At 38.7% G+C, this 16,277-nt stretch overlaps 1 protein-coding gene across 1 annotated transcript; it reads right to left on the bottom strand.

Moving 5' to 3' along the window:
- Window positions 1–2,896: 2,896 nt before the first annotated feature.
- LOC110461416 lies at window positions 2,897–15,947 on the bottom strand. Its single transcript, XM_021514859.1, has 7 exons — window positions 15,940–15,947; window positions 15,247–15,583; window positions 13,210–13,401; window positions 12,644–12,933; window positions 10,691–11,454; window positions 10,337–10,351; window positions 2,897–3,751 (listed from the first exon to the last, which is right to left on the bottom strand). The coding sequence occupies exons 1-7, from the start codon at window positions 15,945–15,947 to the stop codon at window positions 3,408–3,410; spliced, it is 1,950 nt and encodes a 649-aa protein (XP_021370534.1). The 3' UTR covers window positions 2,897–3,407.
- Between the last annotated feature and the right edge of the window lie 330 nt (window positions 15,948–16,277).

Genomic DNA, 16,277 nt, shown 5'->3' with positions numbered 1-16,277 from the left:
ACCCTTACACAGTCTGACGTGGTTACAATAACCCTTACACAGTCTGACGTGGTTACAATAACCCTTACACAGTCTGACGTGGTTACAATAACCCTTACACAGTCTGACGTGGTTACAATAACCCTTACACAGTCTGACGTGGTTACAATAACCCTTACACAGTCTGACGTGGTTACAATAACCCTTACACAGTCTGACGTGGTTACAATAACCCTTACACAGTCTGACGTGGTTACAATAACCCTTACACAGTCTGACGTGGTTACAATAACCCTTACACAGTCTGACGTGGTTACAATAACCCTTACACAGTCTGACGTGGTTACAATAACCCTTACACAGTCTGACGTGGTTACAATAACCCTTACACAGTCTGACGTGTTTACAATAACCCTTATACAGTTTGGTGTAGCACACAGAATACCAACACAAGGCCAGTTAAGAACTTAAACGGATTTTGATCAAATGTTTACACGATCGGCTAGGCATTCAGATTTTCTACATAGTTCTGTTCCAGTAGGTTCTTCCTCGTGTGACGTCACGGCGTGTATGCTTTGCATACGTATACTTTCTCCTTGCTACTCAATTAAATATTCATCAATGTAAATGATGTGCAAATAAAAAAAATAAAAAATTAAACGTTTTAAGACTCATCATATATAATGACAAATATCGTATTTCATTTAATTTCATTTAACTCATGTAATGAATTACATAAGGACCTGGTTTTTGATACTTACATATGATGAAATATGTCCTGTCTATTAAATGTTTTAAGAATAAGTTTTAGATTAAGGAATGGTTTTCCCACACAGAAAGGTAAGGACCCTATTTCTAGGTTCAAGGTCGTTTCTTTGAAACTGCTGAAATCTCATATCCATGCAATAGCCTAGATCGAAAAGAAATATGGTGGGCCATATGTTTTGTTAAATTTAAATGCGTATTACACATTATTGTGCTGATTGAAAAGGGGTGGTTCCCATGTATATCCCCGAGGGGGGACCTAGCTGATGTCCTATTCGATCGTGTCTTCCCCAATCGACTACAGGTCAAGTTTTATACTTGTTTCCCCGCAAGTATTATGTATATGTATCACGCTTGTTAAATTTATAAATAATTAAAACTCAAAGTTAACATTCCGACTGATATCACCTCAGCAAAGTATATCATGACAGTATTTTCACATAACACTGCAACCAGTAATGATGGCATCATGCTTTATTATAAAGACTACAAGAACGTACCGTCTGTCTCTCTCAGAGCTGGGATACCGACTAATACATTCCAGAGTTTCACGTTCCGGACGCTGTTTGATGTGTTTCACGTTATGGACGCTGTTTGGTTTGTTTCACGTTATGGACGGTGTTTGATGTGTTTCGCGTTATGAACGCTTCTTCGTGTTTTAAGATATGGATGTTTTTTGATGTGTATGTTACACGGTGTAGTCGCTGTTTGATGGGTATGTTACACGCTGTAGTCGCTGTTTGATGTGTATGTTACACGCTGTAGTCGCTGTTTGATGTGTATGTTACACGCTGTAGTCGCTGTTTGATGTGTATGTTACACGCTGTAGTCGCTGTTTGATGTGTATGTTACACGCTGTAGTCGCTGTTTGATGTGTATGTTACACGCTGTAGTCGCTGTTTGATGTGTATGTTACACGCTGTAGTCGCTGTTTGATGTGTATGTTACACGCTGTAGTCGCTGTTTGATGTGTATGTTACACGCTGTAGTCGCTGTTTGATGTGTATGTTACACGCTGTAGTCGCTGTTTGATGTGTATGTTACACGCTGTAGTCGCTGTTTGATGTGTATGTTACACGCTGTAGTCGCTGTTTGATGTGTATGTTACACGCTGTAGTCGCTGTTTGATGTGTATGTTACACGCTGTAGTCGCTGTTTGATGTGTATGTTACACGCTGTAGTCGCTGTTTGATGTGTATGTTACACGCTGTAGTCGCTGTTTGATGTGTATGTTACACGCTGTAGTCGCTGTTTGATGTGTATGTTACACGCTGTAGTCGCTGTTTGATGTGTATGTTACACGCTGTAGTCGCTGTTTGATGTGTATGTTACACGCTGTAGTCGCTGTTTGATGTGTATGTTACACGCTGTAGTCGCTGTTTGATGTGTATGTTACACGCTGTAGTCGCTGTTTGATGTGTATGTTACACGCTGTAGTCGCTGTTTGATGTGTATGTTACACGCTGTAGTCGCTGTTTGATGTGTATGTTACACGCTGTAGTCGCTGTTTGATGTGTATGTTACACGCTGTAGTCGCTGTTTGATGTGTATGTTACACGCTGTAGTCGCTGTTTGATGTGTATGTTACACGCTGTAGTCGCTGTTTGATGTGTATGTTACACGCTGTAGTCGCTGTTTGATGTGTATGTTACACGCTGTAGTCGCTGTTTGATGTGTATGTTACACGCTGTAGTCGCTGTTTGATGTGTATGTTACACGCTGTAGTCGCTGTTTGATGTGTATGTTACACGCTGTAGTCGCTGTTTGATGTGTATGTTACACGCTGTAGTCGCTGTTTGATGTGTATGTTACACGCTGTAGTCGCTGTTTGATGTGTATGTTACACGCTGTAGTCGCTGTTTGATGTGTATGTTACACGCTGTAGTCGCTGTTTGATGTGTATGTTACACGCTGTAGTCGCTGTTTGATGTGTATGTTACACGCTGTAGTCGCTGTTTGATGTGTATGTTACACGCTGTAGTCGCTGTTTGATGTGTATGTTACACGCTGTAGTCGCTGTTTGATGTGTATGTTACACGCTGTAGTCGCTGTTTGATGTGTATGTTACACGCTGTAGTCGCTGTTTGATGTGTATGTTACACGCTGTAGTCGCTGTTTGATGTGTATGTTACACGCTGTAGTCGCTGTTTGATGTGTATGTTACACGCTGTAGTCGCTGTTTGATGTGTATGTTACACGCTGTAGTCGCTGTTTGATGTGTATGTTACACGCTGTAGTCGCTGTTTGATGTGCATGTTACACGCTGTAGTCGCAGTTTGATGTGTATGTTACACGCTGTAGTCGCTGTTTGATGTGTATGTTACACGCTGTAGTCACTGTTTGATGTGCATGTTACACGGTGTAGTCGCTGTTTGATGTGTATGTTATACCCTGTAGTCGCTGTTTGTTTATGTTCTACATTATTTATATTGCGCAAATCAAAGCTATCATATACTAGTATTCCAATTGATGTAATTAAATCAAGTAGCATCTGCCTGAAGGAATGCTAACTTCTGTATTATGATAAATACTGATGATAATCCAGACCTGATTATTTGATGATATGTAAACATTTAAACGAAACAGCTACATGTATATATTCTTCATAATTGACGCATATATACGAAACTATTGCTGATTTAATGTTAATGTATAGTACCAATCTAAGACTGATTCATCACTTCAAACGAATCCAAGGTCAATTCCTTGCTGTCCTTATGACACTGGTTGACGACAGTTGCTACGTCACCACGTCCCATGTCGCGGAGGGCGGTTGCGAGGCGATCTACGGCGCCATCTTTCTTGTCTTTCATTTGACGCTTCCAGTAGAGAAGGATCTTATACGTCACATCCGCCATGCTTAGACCGTTGGATATTGCGTCAAAACCAAGACCGGTGATAGTGCTGTCAGGAAGATCCAGATGCACAGCTAACGTCAGTCCTTCCGGGACTAACTTCGATAAAGTTCGTAAACTTTTACCGGAAATCGTCTTTGATTCTTTTTCCACTGAAATTAAGAAAAAAGATAAAATGATAAAATATCCCATTTTGTTATGTTACAGTTAAGTTTAAAGCATTTACTGAATGATATAATGGTAACCATGAACTGACTGATCTTTGACAGCGTACAAGACCTATACTAAATAGGTAACTTTGTCACGTACAATATGTAAACTCGTAATTGATTTTCAATTAACAAGTATGGCAAGACTTACATTAATAATGCTTTTGTCACTAAAATCAATATAAAGCTAATTGATTTGCTGTTTCAATGTACAGAACAATATAAATTACACAGGTAATGGTATTTCCTCTGGGATGCACTCATCACTCAATGCGCAGTCAGTCTAACATACGTAATTTAAATGTCACTTTCGGAATACTTTACACCAATAAACATGGCACTCCGAGAATAATAAAATGTAGTCACCTCATACACACGTCAATAATTGACAAGTAAGTTACTTGACATAACTAGGTAATATCAGCCAATTATTCCCCGTCATTTCGATCTAACTGTCTATTAATTTTCGGTTCTACTGTCTGTCTATTTTATATCCTACCGTCTGTCTATTTTATATCTTACTGTCTGTTTAGTTTATATCCTACTGTCTGTCTAGTTTATATCCTACTGTCTGTCTAGTTTATATCTTACTGTCTGTCTATTTTATATCCTACTGTCTGTCTGTTTTATATCTTTCTGTCTGTCTAGTTTATATCTTACTGTCTGTCTATTTTATATCCTACTGTCTGTCTGTTTTATATCTTACTGTCTGTCTAGTTTATATCTTACTATCTGTCTATTTTATATATGACTGTCTGTTTAGTTTATATTCTACTGTCTGTCTAGTTTATATCCTACTGTCTGTCTAGTTTATATCCCACTGTCTGTCTATTTTATATCTTACTGTCTGTCTATTTTATATCTTACTGTCTGTCTAGTTTATATCATACTCTCTGTCTATTTTATATCCTACTGTCTGTCTAGTTTATATCTTATTGTCTGTCTATTTTATATCTTACTGTCTGTCTATTTTATATCTTACTGTCTGTCTATTTTACATCATACTCTCTGTCTATTTTATATCTTACTGTCTGTCTAGTTTATATCTTACTGTCTGTCTATTTTATATCATACTCTCTGTCTATTTTATATCCTACTCTCTGTCTAGTTTATATCTTACTGTCTGTCTAATTTATATCTTATTGTCTGTCTATTTTATATCTTACTGTTTGTCTATTTTATATCTTACTGTCTGTCTATTTTATATCATACTCTCTGTCTATTTTATATCTTAGTGTCTGTCTAGTTTATATCTTATTGTCTGTCTATCTCATATCTTACTGTCTGTCTATTTTATATCATACTCTCAGTCTATTTTATATCTTACTGTTTGTCTATTTTATATCTTATTGTCTGTCTATTTTATATCTTACTGTCTGTCTAGTTTATATCTTACTGTCTGTCTATTTTATATCATACTCTCTGTCTATTTTATATCCTACTGCCTGTCTATTTTATATCTTACTGTCTGTCTATTTTATATCTCAGTGTCTGTCTGTTTTATTTCCTTCTGTTTGTTATTTTATTTCCTTCTGTCTGTTATTTTATTTATTTCTGTCTGTCTATAATTTTTCCTTCTGTCTGTTCATTTGTAAATAGGTATGGATACACATTACATCACTATACAATAGTTCGAGATATTCTGTCATTGCTTCAGGCATGTCTTCCGTGGTAAGGTTGAATTTTGTTTAAATGCATGCATAACTATAACTAAGGAGTGAACAAAACATACACAATGAAATAATGCTCTTCGTCATGTACAGTGTCATGCTCAAAACACAATCATCTCTAAAGGATGTCGTCAACAAAAACGGTATTCGGTTTATCTAGGGACTGGACTATATAATCTAGTGTTCATATCAAATGGATTGGCTGCCGAACTCTTTTTCCACTTTACATTATTCTGAGTTATTTTAGGCGAACTTTACTGATAAAATTAACCCTTTGATTACTTTCTGCTGGCACAGCTAAAGCTGGTAAGCATTATGGGGAGCTACTTGGGTTGTTACACAGGAACTTAACTCATCTATCCCCTATATCGAACATTTGTTAATGAAAATTGATGTCAATGAACGAGCCATTTAATGTCAGTAATTGTCAGTCATTGTAAGCTAATGTCAGTCATTGTCAGTCATTGTCAGCTAATGTCAGTCATTGTCAGTCATTGTCAGCTAATGTCAGTCATTGTCAGTCAATGTCAGTCTTTGTCAGCTAATGTCAGTCATTATCAATCATTGTCAGTGATTGTCAGCTAATGTCAGTCATTGTCTGTCATTGTCAGCTAATGTCAGTCATTGTCAGCTAATGTCAGTTATTATCAGTTAATGTCAGTGATTGTCAGTGATTGTCAGTGATTGTCAGTGATTGTCAGTTAATGTCAGTCATTGTCAGTCATTGTCAGTGATTGTCAGTCATTGTCAGTGATTGTCAGTGATTGTCAGTGATTGTCAGTCATTGTAAGCTAATGTCAGTCATTGTCAGCTAATGTCAGTCATTGTCAGCTAATGTCAGTCAATGTCAGCTAATGTCAGTGATTGTTAGCTAATGTCAGTCATTGTCAGCTAATGTCAGTGATTGTCACCTAATGTCAGTGATTGTCAGCTAATGTCAGTGATTGTGAGCTAAAGTCAGTGATTGTCAGCTAATGTCAGTCATTGTCACCTAATGTCAGTCATTGTCAGTCATTGTCAGTCAATGTCAGCTAATGTCAGTCATTGTCAGCTAATGTCAGTCATTGTCAGCTAATGTCAGTCATTGTCAGCTAATGTCAGTCATTGTCAGCTAATGTCAGTCATTGTCAGCTAATGTCAGTCATTGTCAGCTAATGTCAGTCATTGTCAGCTAATGTCAGTCATTGTCAGCTAATGTCAGTCATTGTCAGCTAATGTCAGTCATTGTCAGCTAATGTCAGTCATTGTCAGCTAATGTCAGTCATTGTCAGCTAATGTCAGTCATTGTCAGCTAATGTCAGTCATTGTCAGCTAATGTCAGTCATTGTCAGCTAATGTCAGTCATTGTCAGCTAATGTCAGTCATTGTCAGCTAATGTCAGTCATTGTCAGCTAATGTCAGTCATTGTCAGCTAATGTCAGTCATTGTCAGCTAATGTCAGTCATTGTCAGCTAATGTCAGTCATTGTCAGCTAATGTCAGTCATTGTCAGCTAATGTCAGTCATTGTCAGCTAATGTCAGTCATTGTCAGCTAATGTCAGTCATTGTCAGCTAATGTCAGTCATTGTCAGCTAATGTCAGTCATTGTCAGCTAATGTCAGTCATTGTCAGCTAATGTCAGTCATTGTCAGCTAATGTCAGTCATTGTCAGCTAATGTCAGTCATTGTCAGCTAATGTCAGTCATTGTCAGCTAATGTCAGTCATTGTCAGCTAATGTCAGTCATTGTCAGCTAATGTCAGTCATTGTCAGCTAATGTCAGTCATTGTCAGCTAATGTCAGTCATTGTCAGCTAATGTCAGTCATTGTCAGCTAATGTCAGTCATTGTCAGCTAATGTCAGTCATTGTCAGCTAATGTCAGTCATTGTCAGCTAATGTCAGTCATTGTCAGCTAATGTCAGTCATTGTCAGCTAATGTCAGTCATTGTCAGCTAATGTCAGTCATTGTCAGCTAATGTCAGTCATTGTCAGCTAATGTCAGTCATTGTCAGCTAATGTCAGTCATTGTCAGCTAATGTCAGTCATTGTCAGCTAATGTCAGTCATTGTCAGCTAATGTCAGTCATTGTCAGCTAATGTCAGTCATTGTCAGCTAATGTCAGTCATTGTCAGCTAATGTCAGTCATTGTCAGCTAATGTCAGTCATTGTCAGCTAATGTCAGTCATTGTCAGCTAATGTCAGTCATTGTCAGCTAATGTCAGTCATTGTCAGCTAATGTCAGTCATTGTCAGCTAATGTCAGTCATTGTCAGCTAATGTCAGTCATTGTCAGCTAATGTCAGTCATTGTCAGCTAATGTCAGTCATTGTCAGCTAATGTCAGTCATTGTCAGCTAATGTCAGTCATTGTCAGCTAATGTCAGTCATTGTCAGCTAATGTCAGTCATTGTCAGCTAATGTCAGTCATTGTCAGCTAATGTCAGTCATTGTCAGCTAATGTCAGTCATTGTCAGCTAATGTCAGTCATTGTCAGCTAATGTCAGTCATTGTCAGCTAATGTCAGTCATTGTCAGCTAATGTCAGTCATTGTCAGCTAATGTCAGTCATTGTCAGCTAATGTCAGTCATTGTCAGCTAATGTCAGTCATTGTCAGCTAATGTCAGTCATTGTCAGCTAATGTCAGTCATTGTCAGCTAATGTCAGTCATTGTCAGCTAATGTCAGTCATTGTCAGCTAATGTCAGTCATTGTCAGCTAATGTCAGTCATTGTCAGCTAATGTCAGTCATTGTCAGCTAATGTCAGTCATTGTCAGCTAATGTCAGTCATTGTCAGCTAATGTCAGTCATTGTCAGCTAATGTCAGTCATTGTCAGCTAATGTCAGTCATTGTCAGCTAATGTCAGTCATTGTCAGCTAATGTCAGTCATTGTCAGCTAATGTCAGTCATTGTCAGCTAATGTCAGTCATTGTCAGTAATGTCAGTGATTGTCAGCTAATGTCAGTGATTGTCAGCTAATGTCAGTGATCGTCAGCTAATGTCAGTCATTGTCAGTGATTGGCAGTGATTGTCAGTGATTGTCAGTCATTGTCAGCTAATGTCAGTCATTGTCAGCTAATGTCAGTCATTGTCAGTCATTGTCAGCTAATGTCAGTCATTGTCAGCTAATGTTAGTCATTGTCAGTCATTGTCAGCTAATGTCGTTCATTGACAGCTAATGTCAGTCATTGTCAGCTAATGTCAGTCATTGTCAGTCATTGTCAGTCATTGTCAGCTAATATCAGTCATTGTCAGCTAATGTCAGTCATTGTCCGTCATTGTCAGTCATTGTCATCTAATGTGAGTCATTGTCAGCTAATGTTAGTCATTGTCAGCTAAAGTCAGTCATTTAAGGAATGAAAGGTATATCTTAACACTATGATGGTATATGTTAATATATGCAAGACGTTACTGTTCAATATAGTCCTGTATACGTGGTAGCGCAACTTGGAGGAAATTTTCGAACATATTTCTGTCAAAATCACCACGTAATGATTGATGCCCGATTACATAATCAGTCTGACGGAAAGACCCGAACAGTTCAGCAATGGAACACTCTTACGATTAATAGCTCTCGCTGTTTTTGGATTTAAACAACATTTGTGATTGGTAAGGTTATCTAATGATTACACAATGGAAATACTGTCAGTCATTGTCCACTGTTTAATGTCACTATCAGTCATTGTCCGCTGTTTGATGTCACTGTCAGCCATTGTCCGCTGTTTGATGTCACTGTCAGTCATTGTCCGCTGTTTGATGTCAATGTCAGACTTGTCCGCTGTTTGAAGTCACTGTCAGTCATTGTCCGTTGTTTGATGTCATTGTCCGCTGTTTGATGTCAATGTCAGACATTGTCCGCTGTTTGATGTCACTTTCAGTCATTGTCCACTGGTTGATGTCACTGTCAGTCATTGTCCGCTGTTTGATGTCACTGTCAGTCATTGTCCGCTGTTTGATGTCATTGTCCGCTGTTTGATGTCAATGTCAGACATTGTCCGCTGTTTGATGTCACTTTCAGTCATTGTCCACTGTTTGATGTCACTGTCAGTCATTGTCCGCTGTTTGATGTCACTGTCAGACATTGTCCACTGTTTGATGTCACTGTCAGACATTGTCCACTGTCAGTCATTGTCCGCTGTTTGGTGTTACTGTCAGTCATTGTCCACTGCTTGATGTCACTGTCAGACATTGTCCGCTGTTTGATGGCACAGTCAGTCATTTTCCACTGTTTGATGTCACTGTCAGTCATTGTCCACTGTTTGATGTCACTGTCAATCATTGTCCACTGTTTGATGTCACCGTCAGACATTGTCCACTGTTTGATGTCACTGTCAGACATTGTCCACTGTTTGATGTCACTGTCAGACATTGTCCACTGTTTGATGTCATTGTCAGTCATTGTCCACTGTTTGATGGCACTGTGAGACATTGTCCACTGTTTGATGTCATTGTCCACTGTTTGATGTCAATGTCAGTATTGTCGCTGTTTGAAGTCACTGTCAGTATTGGCTGACTTTGTGAATCAGTGTTTGTTATTTGTCGTTGAGTTTGTTTAGTCATTATACGTTTTCCAGGATAAAAAAAAATACAAACAAAAAGGCACAATAATAATCTCAAACTACAATGTACATGCTTTGTGAATCATTGTCGAAAGAATCGGGGGGAAGGGGCACACATTTTTGTAGCCATTTTTGTGCCGATGAAACCAAAAACAAGTAAACGGACATGATTACTAAATTATAACGACCATGCATGGCGATGAAAGGGACAAAACTCTGGAATCTACATAAGCCGACTATACACACTATATAACATGGCTACTGTACAATGGTGGACGATGTCTGCTCTCTAAATACAAAGCGCATGCGCCCGTAAATACCTACCTCTTATGGCACGCCCTAAAACACGGTAAATGCTGAAGTAAGTCCTAACATACCGACGATATCAAACTATTTCTGGATTGAACATTAATTTGATTAAACATCTATCAAATTTATTCGAAATCCCAGTCAAATAGCCTCCCATCTGTCTTAACGTTATTGAAATTTTAGATTAATATTACACAGTTTGGTCTACATATATGCATCCAGAAATTTCATACAAACATTTTGAAACCTGATTTAATGTCTATATAAAGAAAACCTGTACAGTTTTAAATGATATATATCTAGGAAAACGTATCGATGTCAGATTGTGTATGTGTAAGTTCGACAGTGACATTATTATGATGTATTTACCTATGATAGGTTTTCTGCTTGTCTTCATTAGACGCTCCATGACTGATGCCGGAAGTGGTTTGAACTTTGGAATTGTGGGTATAATTGGCTTCTCCTCCTTCACAGTGTTCATCATGAGCAGATCCATGTTTGGCTTTTCTTTGACCGGTTCCGGTTCCTCCGGTACAAACTCTGGACGGAAATACGCCTTAACAGTGTCCTCGTCTATGTCAATCTTCAGGGTGAAGGTCGAAGCTTCCTTCATTTTGGCATCACTCTCCATATTTACAGGGAGGAGGTTTATTGCACCGCTTATTGCTTTTTCGTCATTATTTTTCGGCTCGATTATAAATTTCCGACAACTATCCGGCAGGTGCCGGAAGTACTGAAAGTCTCTGTTCTCCGTGTAATCACTGTCGAAACTGACCTTAATATCTTCTACAACTTCCAACGTCCATTTCATACCATCAAACAGCTCAAAGCCTTGTATCTCCTTCACTTTATTTGGTTTTGGCTGTGATCGCCGGAATGGTTTGTTTTCCACTATTTCCTCTTTACGTAGAATCTGCTTCCCAATATGTTTAAATCCCCGCTCTTTCATCTCCTTAATCCGGGTCTCCGATTTACTTTGTGGGAAGCATTCCAACACCACGAACCATAACTTCTCTTGGATGTTCAGAAAAGCGATTACTTCCCCCTTTTCTTTGTCACTTCTTCCCTCGACGATAGGCACCGCCGCCAGCACCCTTTTGGCTCGATCAGGCTTGGTCTGGACCACACAAAATCTACAAGGGTCAAATAAAGCCTAATAAATGTTTGTATTGATTTGACTCGGTAAGGCTCTCTCAACAAAATGAAACAAGATATCTTGAACGTGACCTTAAAAGAACTATTTCAACAATTTGTTTTTATCTTGTTGTCATAAAACTGTTACATTTTGGCGTTTCTCGCGATGATTCAGTCGAATTATGATCATGGTTGGCTCATAATGAAGAACGATAGCATTTGTCTAATCGAGCACGCTATGATATGATTTAATGTTGGCTATTCTCCTAATGCTAGACTTTTTCGGGTTGATTCGTATAGACAACACAAACAGCGATGACTTGGTGCAGTATTTGTAATTCTAACTTTTGATTGGTTGAAGTTTCTCGACGAAGGAATTACTGCGCGATTGATGTTTTGTGCAAATTTGTTTTGCTTTTATCAGAAATTAATATTTTTGAGGCTATAAAGGTCTTACGAATGTGTCACTTTCATGAGAAATAAAACTTCAACTCATGCTGATTCACTTGCAGAGGAATAGAGTTTCCACGCGTACTGCATTACACACACCAAAAGCTTCGTCCTGTCATTTCTGGTAACTATTCACGACTGACACACAAATATCTGATATGTGATATATAGATGGACCTGCATGTATTTAAACCTTACCAGGTAAGGGAAAGGGTTCGTGTAGGGGCTGAATCAGAACCTTTCCTAAAGAGAACAGGGGTTCATGTAGGGGCTGAATCAGAACCTTACCAGGTAAGGGAAAGGGTTCGTGTAGGGGCCGAATCAGAACCTTTCCTAAAGAGAACAGGGGTTCATGTAGGGGCTGAATCAGAACCTTTCCTAAAGAGAACATGGTTTTATGTAGGGGCCGAATCAGAACCTTACATAAAGAGAACAGGGGTTCGTGTAGGGGCTGAATCAGAACCTTTCCTAAAGAGAACAGGGGTTCATGTAGGGGTCGAATCAAAACCTAACCTAAAGAGAACAGGGGTTCATGTAGGGGCTGAATCAGAACCTTACCTAAAGAGAACAGGGGTTCATGTAGGGGCTGAATCAGAACCTTACCTAAAGAGAACAGGGGTTCATGGAGGGGTCGAATCAATACCTAACCTAAAGAGAACAGTGGTTTATAAAGGGTCTGTATTGGAACCAAACCTAAAGAGGACAGGGGTTTATTAAGGGTCTGTATTGGAACCTTACCTAGACAGTGATTTGACGTCAAACGTGACCGTGGTCCGTGTGTACTTGTATTTACTTTCCACCAGTTCCCAACCATTCTCCATTTTCTGGAAAACTCCGATGGTGGTTGAACTTTCGTCTTCAAGCTCTACACCGCCCGGTAGAGGGAGCTTTACTGTCGCTGCTCGCCGAAAGTTGCAAGGAATGCTGGGAATTAAATCGATAAACTCTGTGGCCAGAACGAGATCGCAGAGCTCGGTAGGATAGAAGTCTTTAGCCAGCTCTAGCTTGTCTGAAGAGATGGGTGTGATCTGAAGAAAATTACAGTATTATATTGAATAAAGCAAATCATGTTGCAATAATTTGTGCTAATTTCTGTTGTTGTATGAACTAACATTCAAACAAAGATAGGAAATGCGCATTTTTTTATGCAAACATTGACACATATATAGTTCCGTTTTGATCATTGTGATTGCCTCACTCACTTACAGTAATCAGAAAGGATAGGCACTCGATATACGTAATAACTTAAAAGGACCAGATGCAACTATTGTACTGAAACATCCAATCAGACATGGCGGCCGTACCTGGATTGCGCACTGGAACGACTTGTCGGCTGCCTTCTTGGGGAAGCGGATGCTGATGTACCTACTTATGTGTGCGTTATACAGACAGCCCTGGGGTGTTACGTCAAACAACTCCTTCTTTGGGGTGAAGGTCACCACAAAAATGCCAAGCCGGTCTATCTCCAGTTCTACACACGGGGTGGAGCTATCCTCCTGTACACATATACATGTATATTAGTAAAAGAGTATAAGTGAAAAAATCTACAATATTGCATGACGTCACCAAACTGTAATGACAAAAATAAAAAATAAAGTTAGAAGAAAATCTGCTATCAAATTGAAGAACTCCTCGTCACTGAAGCTTTTCAATAAGATCACATACATGTTGTTTATACTGAAATGATTTTGCCGCTTTGTTAAATGCAGCAGGCAAAAAACAAACAAGTAAAATCAGCTACTAGTATTGATTTAACAATGTGTCTGTTGGACGGATCCTGAGACCCAAGTTAAGATACGAGTGAAACACTCTATCTAGGTTCCACCTTGACATGGGTCAAAACAACCTATTCGTCATGACGTCTTTTTTCAAATGAAATAAATTCGATGAAAACATATGGCATAGGCTGTTAAGGGTTTCCCACTATTGTGTCAAGGAATGCTGACTTTTCAGGTTAAAATTCTCGAAAATGTTAAGAGCAAGTCGTTGTTATATCCTGTACTTCCAGACAAACAGCGCCTATACTAACGCGCCTTATCAATCAAATTATAAAGTACAATTTCGGTAGCAAAGTAATAATAAAACCCAAGGTCGATATCTTAACGCATTGTGTGCTGATAGATGTCGTTAACTTTCTAAATTCATTTTATGTAAAAGAATTGTATTGTATGTTATAACTGTGCTGAAACTTGGACTATACTATTGTTTATCTGACGCCCCTTTCTGTGTGGAGCGGGTATTGACAGACGTACAGAAGTAGACCAGTCCAATATAAGCTGTGTGGAGCGGGTATTGACAGACGTACAGAAGTAGACCAGTCCAATATAAGCTGTGTGGAGCGGGTATTGACAGACGTACAGAAATAGACCAGTCCAATATTAGCTAAGTAAATGTAGGTATGGTATTGTTAACCTGTCCTTCTCCTGTCAAGCCGCGCTTTCCGGGGCATAGTTTCTTGTTTGTTACTAAAAGTTTGTAGTGATTGAATAAAGTTTTTCACAAACATTGTCACTAGAAATATTTACTATGATACGTTATCGCTTGTTGATATTTTGAAAGAGTCCATAATTAAGGAAGAAACGATTTCCAGTTGGACCGACTTATTTTTCTCGAGTTATTGTGGAATCAGATTGTATCCGTGTGATAATTAGACAGGAGATGCCGTCCGTAGCAGGCTGTGGGAATGTCCTGTTGATCTGCCACATGTACGTGGCATTTGTTGAACAGAATGCCAAGCCAATAATTGAATATGTTAACATTTAATCGTGTGTGAATGCTCACTACCAATAATCAGCGTACGCACAGACAAAGGTCGTGGACCAAACTGCTCATTGATTTCTCACACTCGACGTTTCGAGGTATAATGTTCCGTCAATGTGTAAGCTGTATGTAGAGGCTTTAGTCGGCACATCAAACAAGTGGAATTGCCTGTGAGTAGCTGTAGCAATAAAGCAACGGGAATATCACTAAAGTCCGGATATTTCCTAATTCAAAATCGCATTATCATACAAGGTCTGTTGGCTTTGTTACGTTTTCTGTCAAGTTGGAAGTTACATATATTGTAGTTTTATGGCGCACAGTTGACACTCCACGACACCCGGCTGTAGGTATTATCAATTTAACCTGCAGTTTTACTGCGGAAAATATGGTTTCTAAAATCGTTATAGTTTCATGAAGGTTTTAATTTATACATAAATTATTATTAACGTAACATATCCAATGAATAAAAACAAAAGGAGGGGCGGAATGAGGAGAGATAGAACTATGTTTGAGTCAGGTTTTTTTCCATATTATGAGACACATTTTACAAAAAAACACAAAGTACCATAAATGACATTTACCTTCTTTAGAAATCCCACGTTAACCCATTCCCTTTCGTCTTTCCATTTGCCTTTCACATTTAACTCGTTATGTTCTGGGTCTATCTGGTAAAACGGTATTTGCACAATTATATTTTTCTTCAAAGTTTGAACAGTTGATGTCAGCACAAACATTTCACTGGTCACATGTTCGTACGATGTAAGAACGGGACAGTGACGCCATCTTTGCGCAGGTGGCGCCACTTGACATGTTATAGAGTCCTTCTTTCCAAATAGACCTTCCGGTACAACTAGTTTAGCACCGACGGGTAATCCATAACTTCCTCCCTTCTTCCCGGGCGTGTAGGTCACTTTCAAACTACAATATGAATATGTCAATTAACATTTTAAATGTTACATATGAATACAGATAGTTATATAAAAAAAATCAAATCATTAATAACATAAGTTCAGATAACAAAAATTCCACGCTAATTAAAATAAAATAACAGCAAACTTCCAAACTCTGTTATTTTAACCGTTTTGAAGTATGACAATATGGTGCAGCGTTTTGTATCGACATACTTAATATACGCATACGACAACAAATCCACTGAATAATGATATATGAAACAGGTTATATAACTAACAAATATATCACTTTATTACACACAAATATTACACACAGATTCCTTTTAGTCCCTAGGAAAAAATATGAATAAAGGAAGGATTTACATGAACATCCTTGAAAAGGGAAAAGGAGATCAAGACAAGGTGTTCCAGAAGGGTGTGTGTTATCGACGACGACAACAGCCGTGTAGATCAAGTCACGTCCTCAAAGTGAGGCCGCGGTAGTGAAACAAAGCTCACTTATTAGCCTAATCAAAAACATCGACCCCCAGATTCTCACGGAGATCATCGTCTCCACAAGCATCGACTCTCATATACTCAATGAGATCCTCACAAACACCGACCCTCAGATTCTCAATGAGATCATAGTCCTCACAAAGATCGATCCTCAGATTCTCAATGAGATCCTCACAAACACCGACCCTCAGATTCTCAATGAGATC

This window comes from Mizuhopecten yessoensis, unplaced genomic scaffold (genome assembly GCF_002113885.1).
Source record: "Mizuhopecten yessoensis strain PY_sf001 unplaced genomic scaffold, ASM211388v2 scaffold10613, whole genome shotgun sequence".
Classification (NCBI taxonomy): domain Eukaryota; kingdom Metazoa; phylum Mollusca; class Bivalvia; order Pectinida; family Pectinidae; genus Mizuhopecten; species Mizuhopecten yessoensis.
Note: the sequence above shows the minus strand (reverse complement) of the source record. Positions and strands in the feature narration are given on the sequence as shown.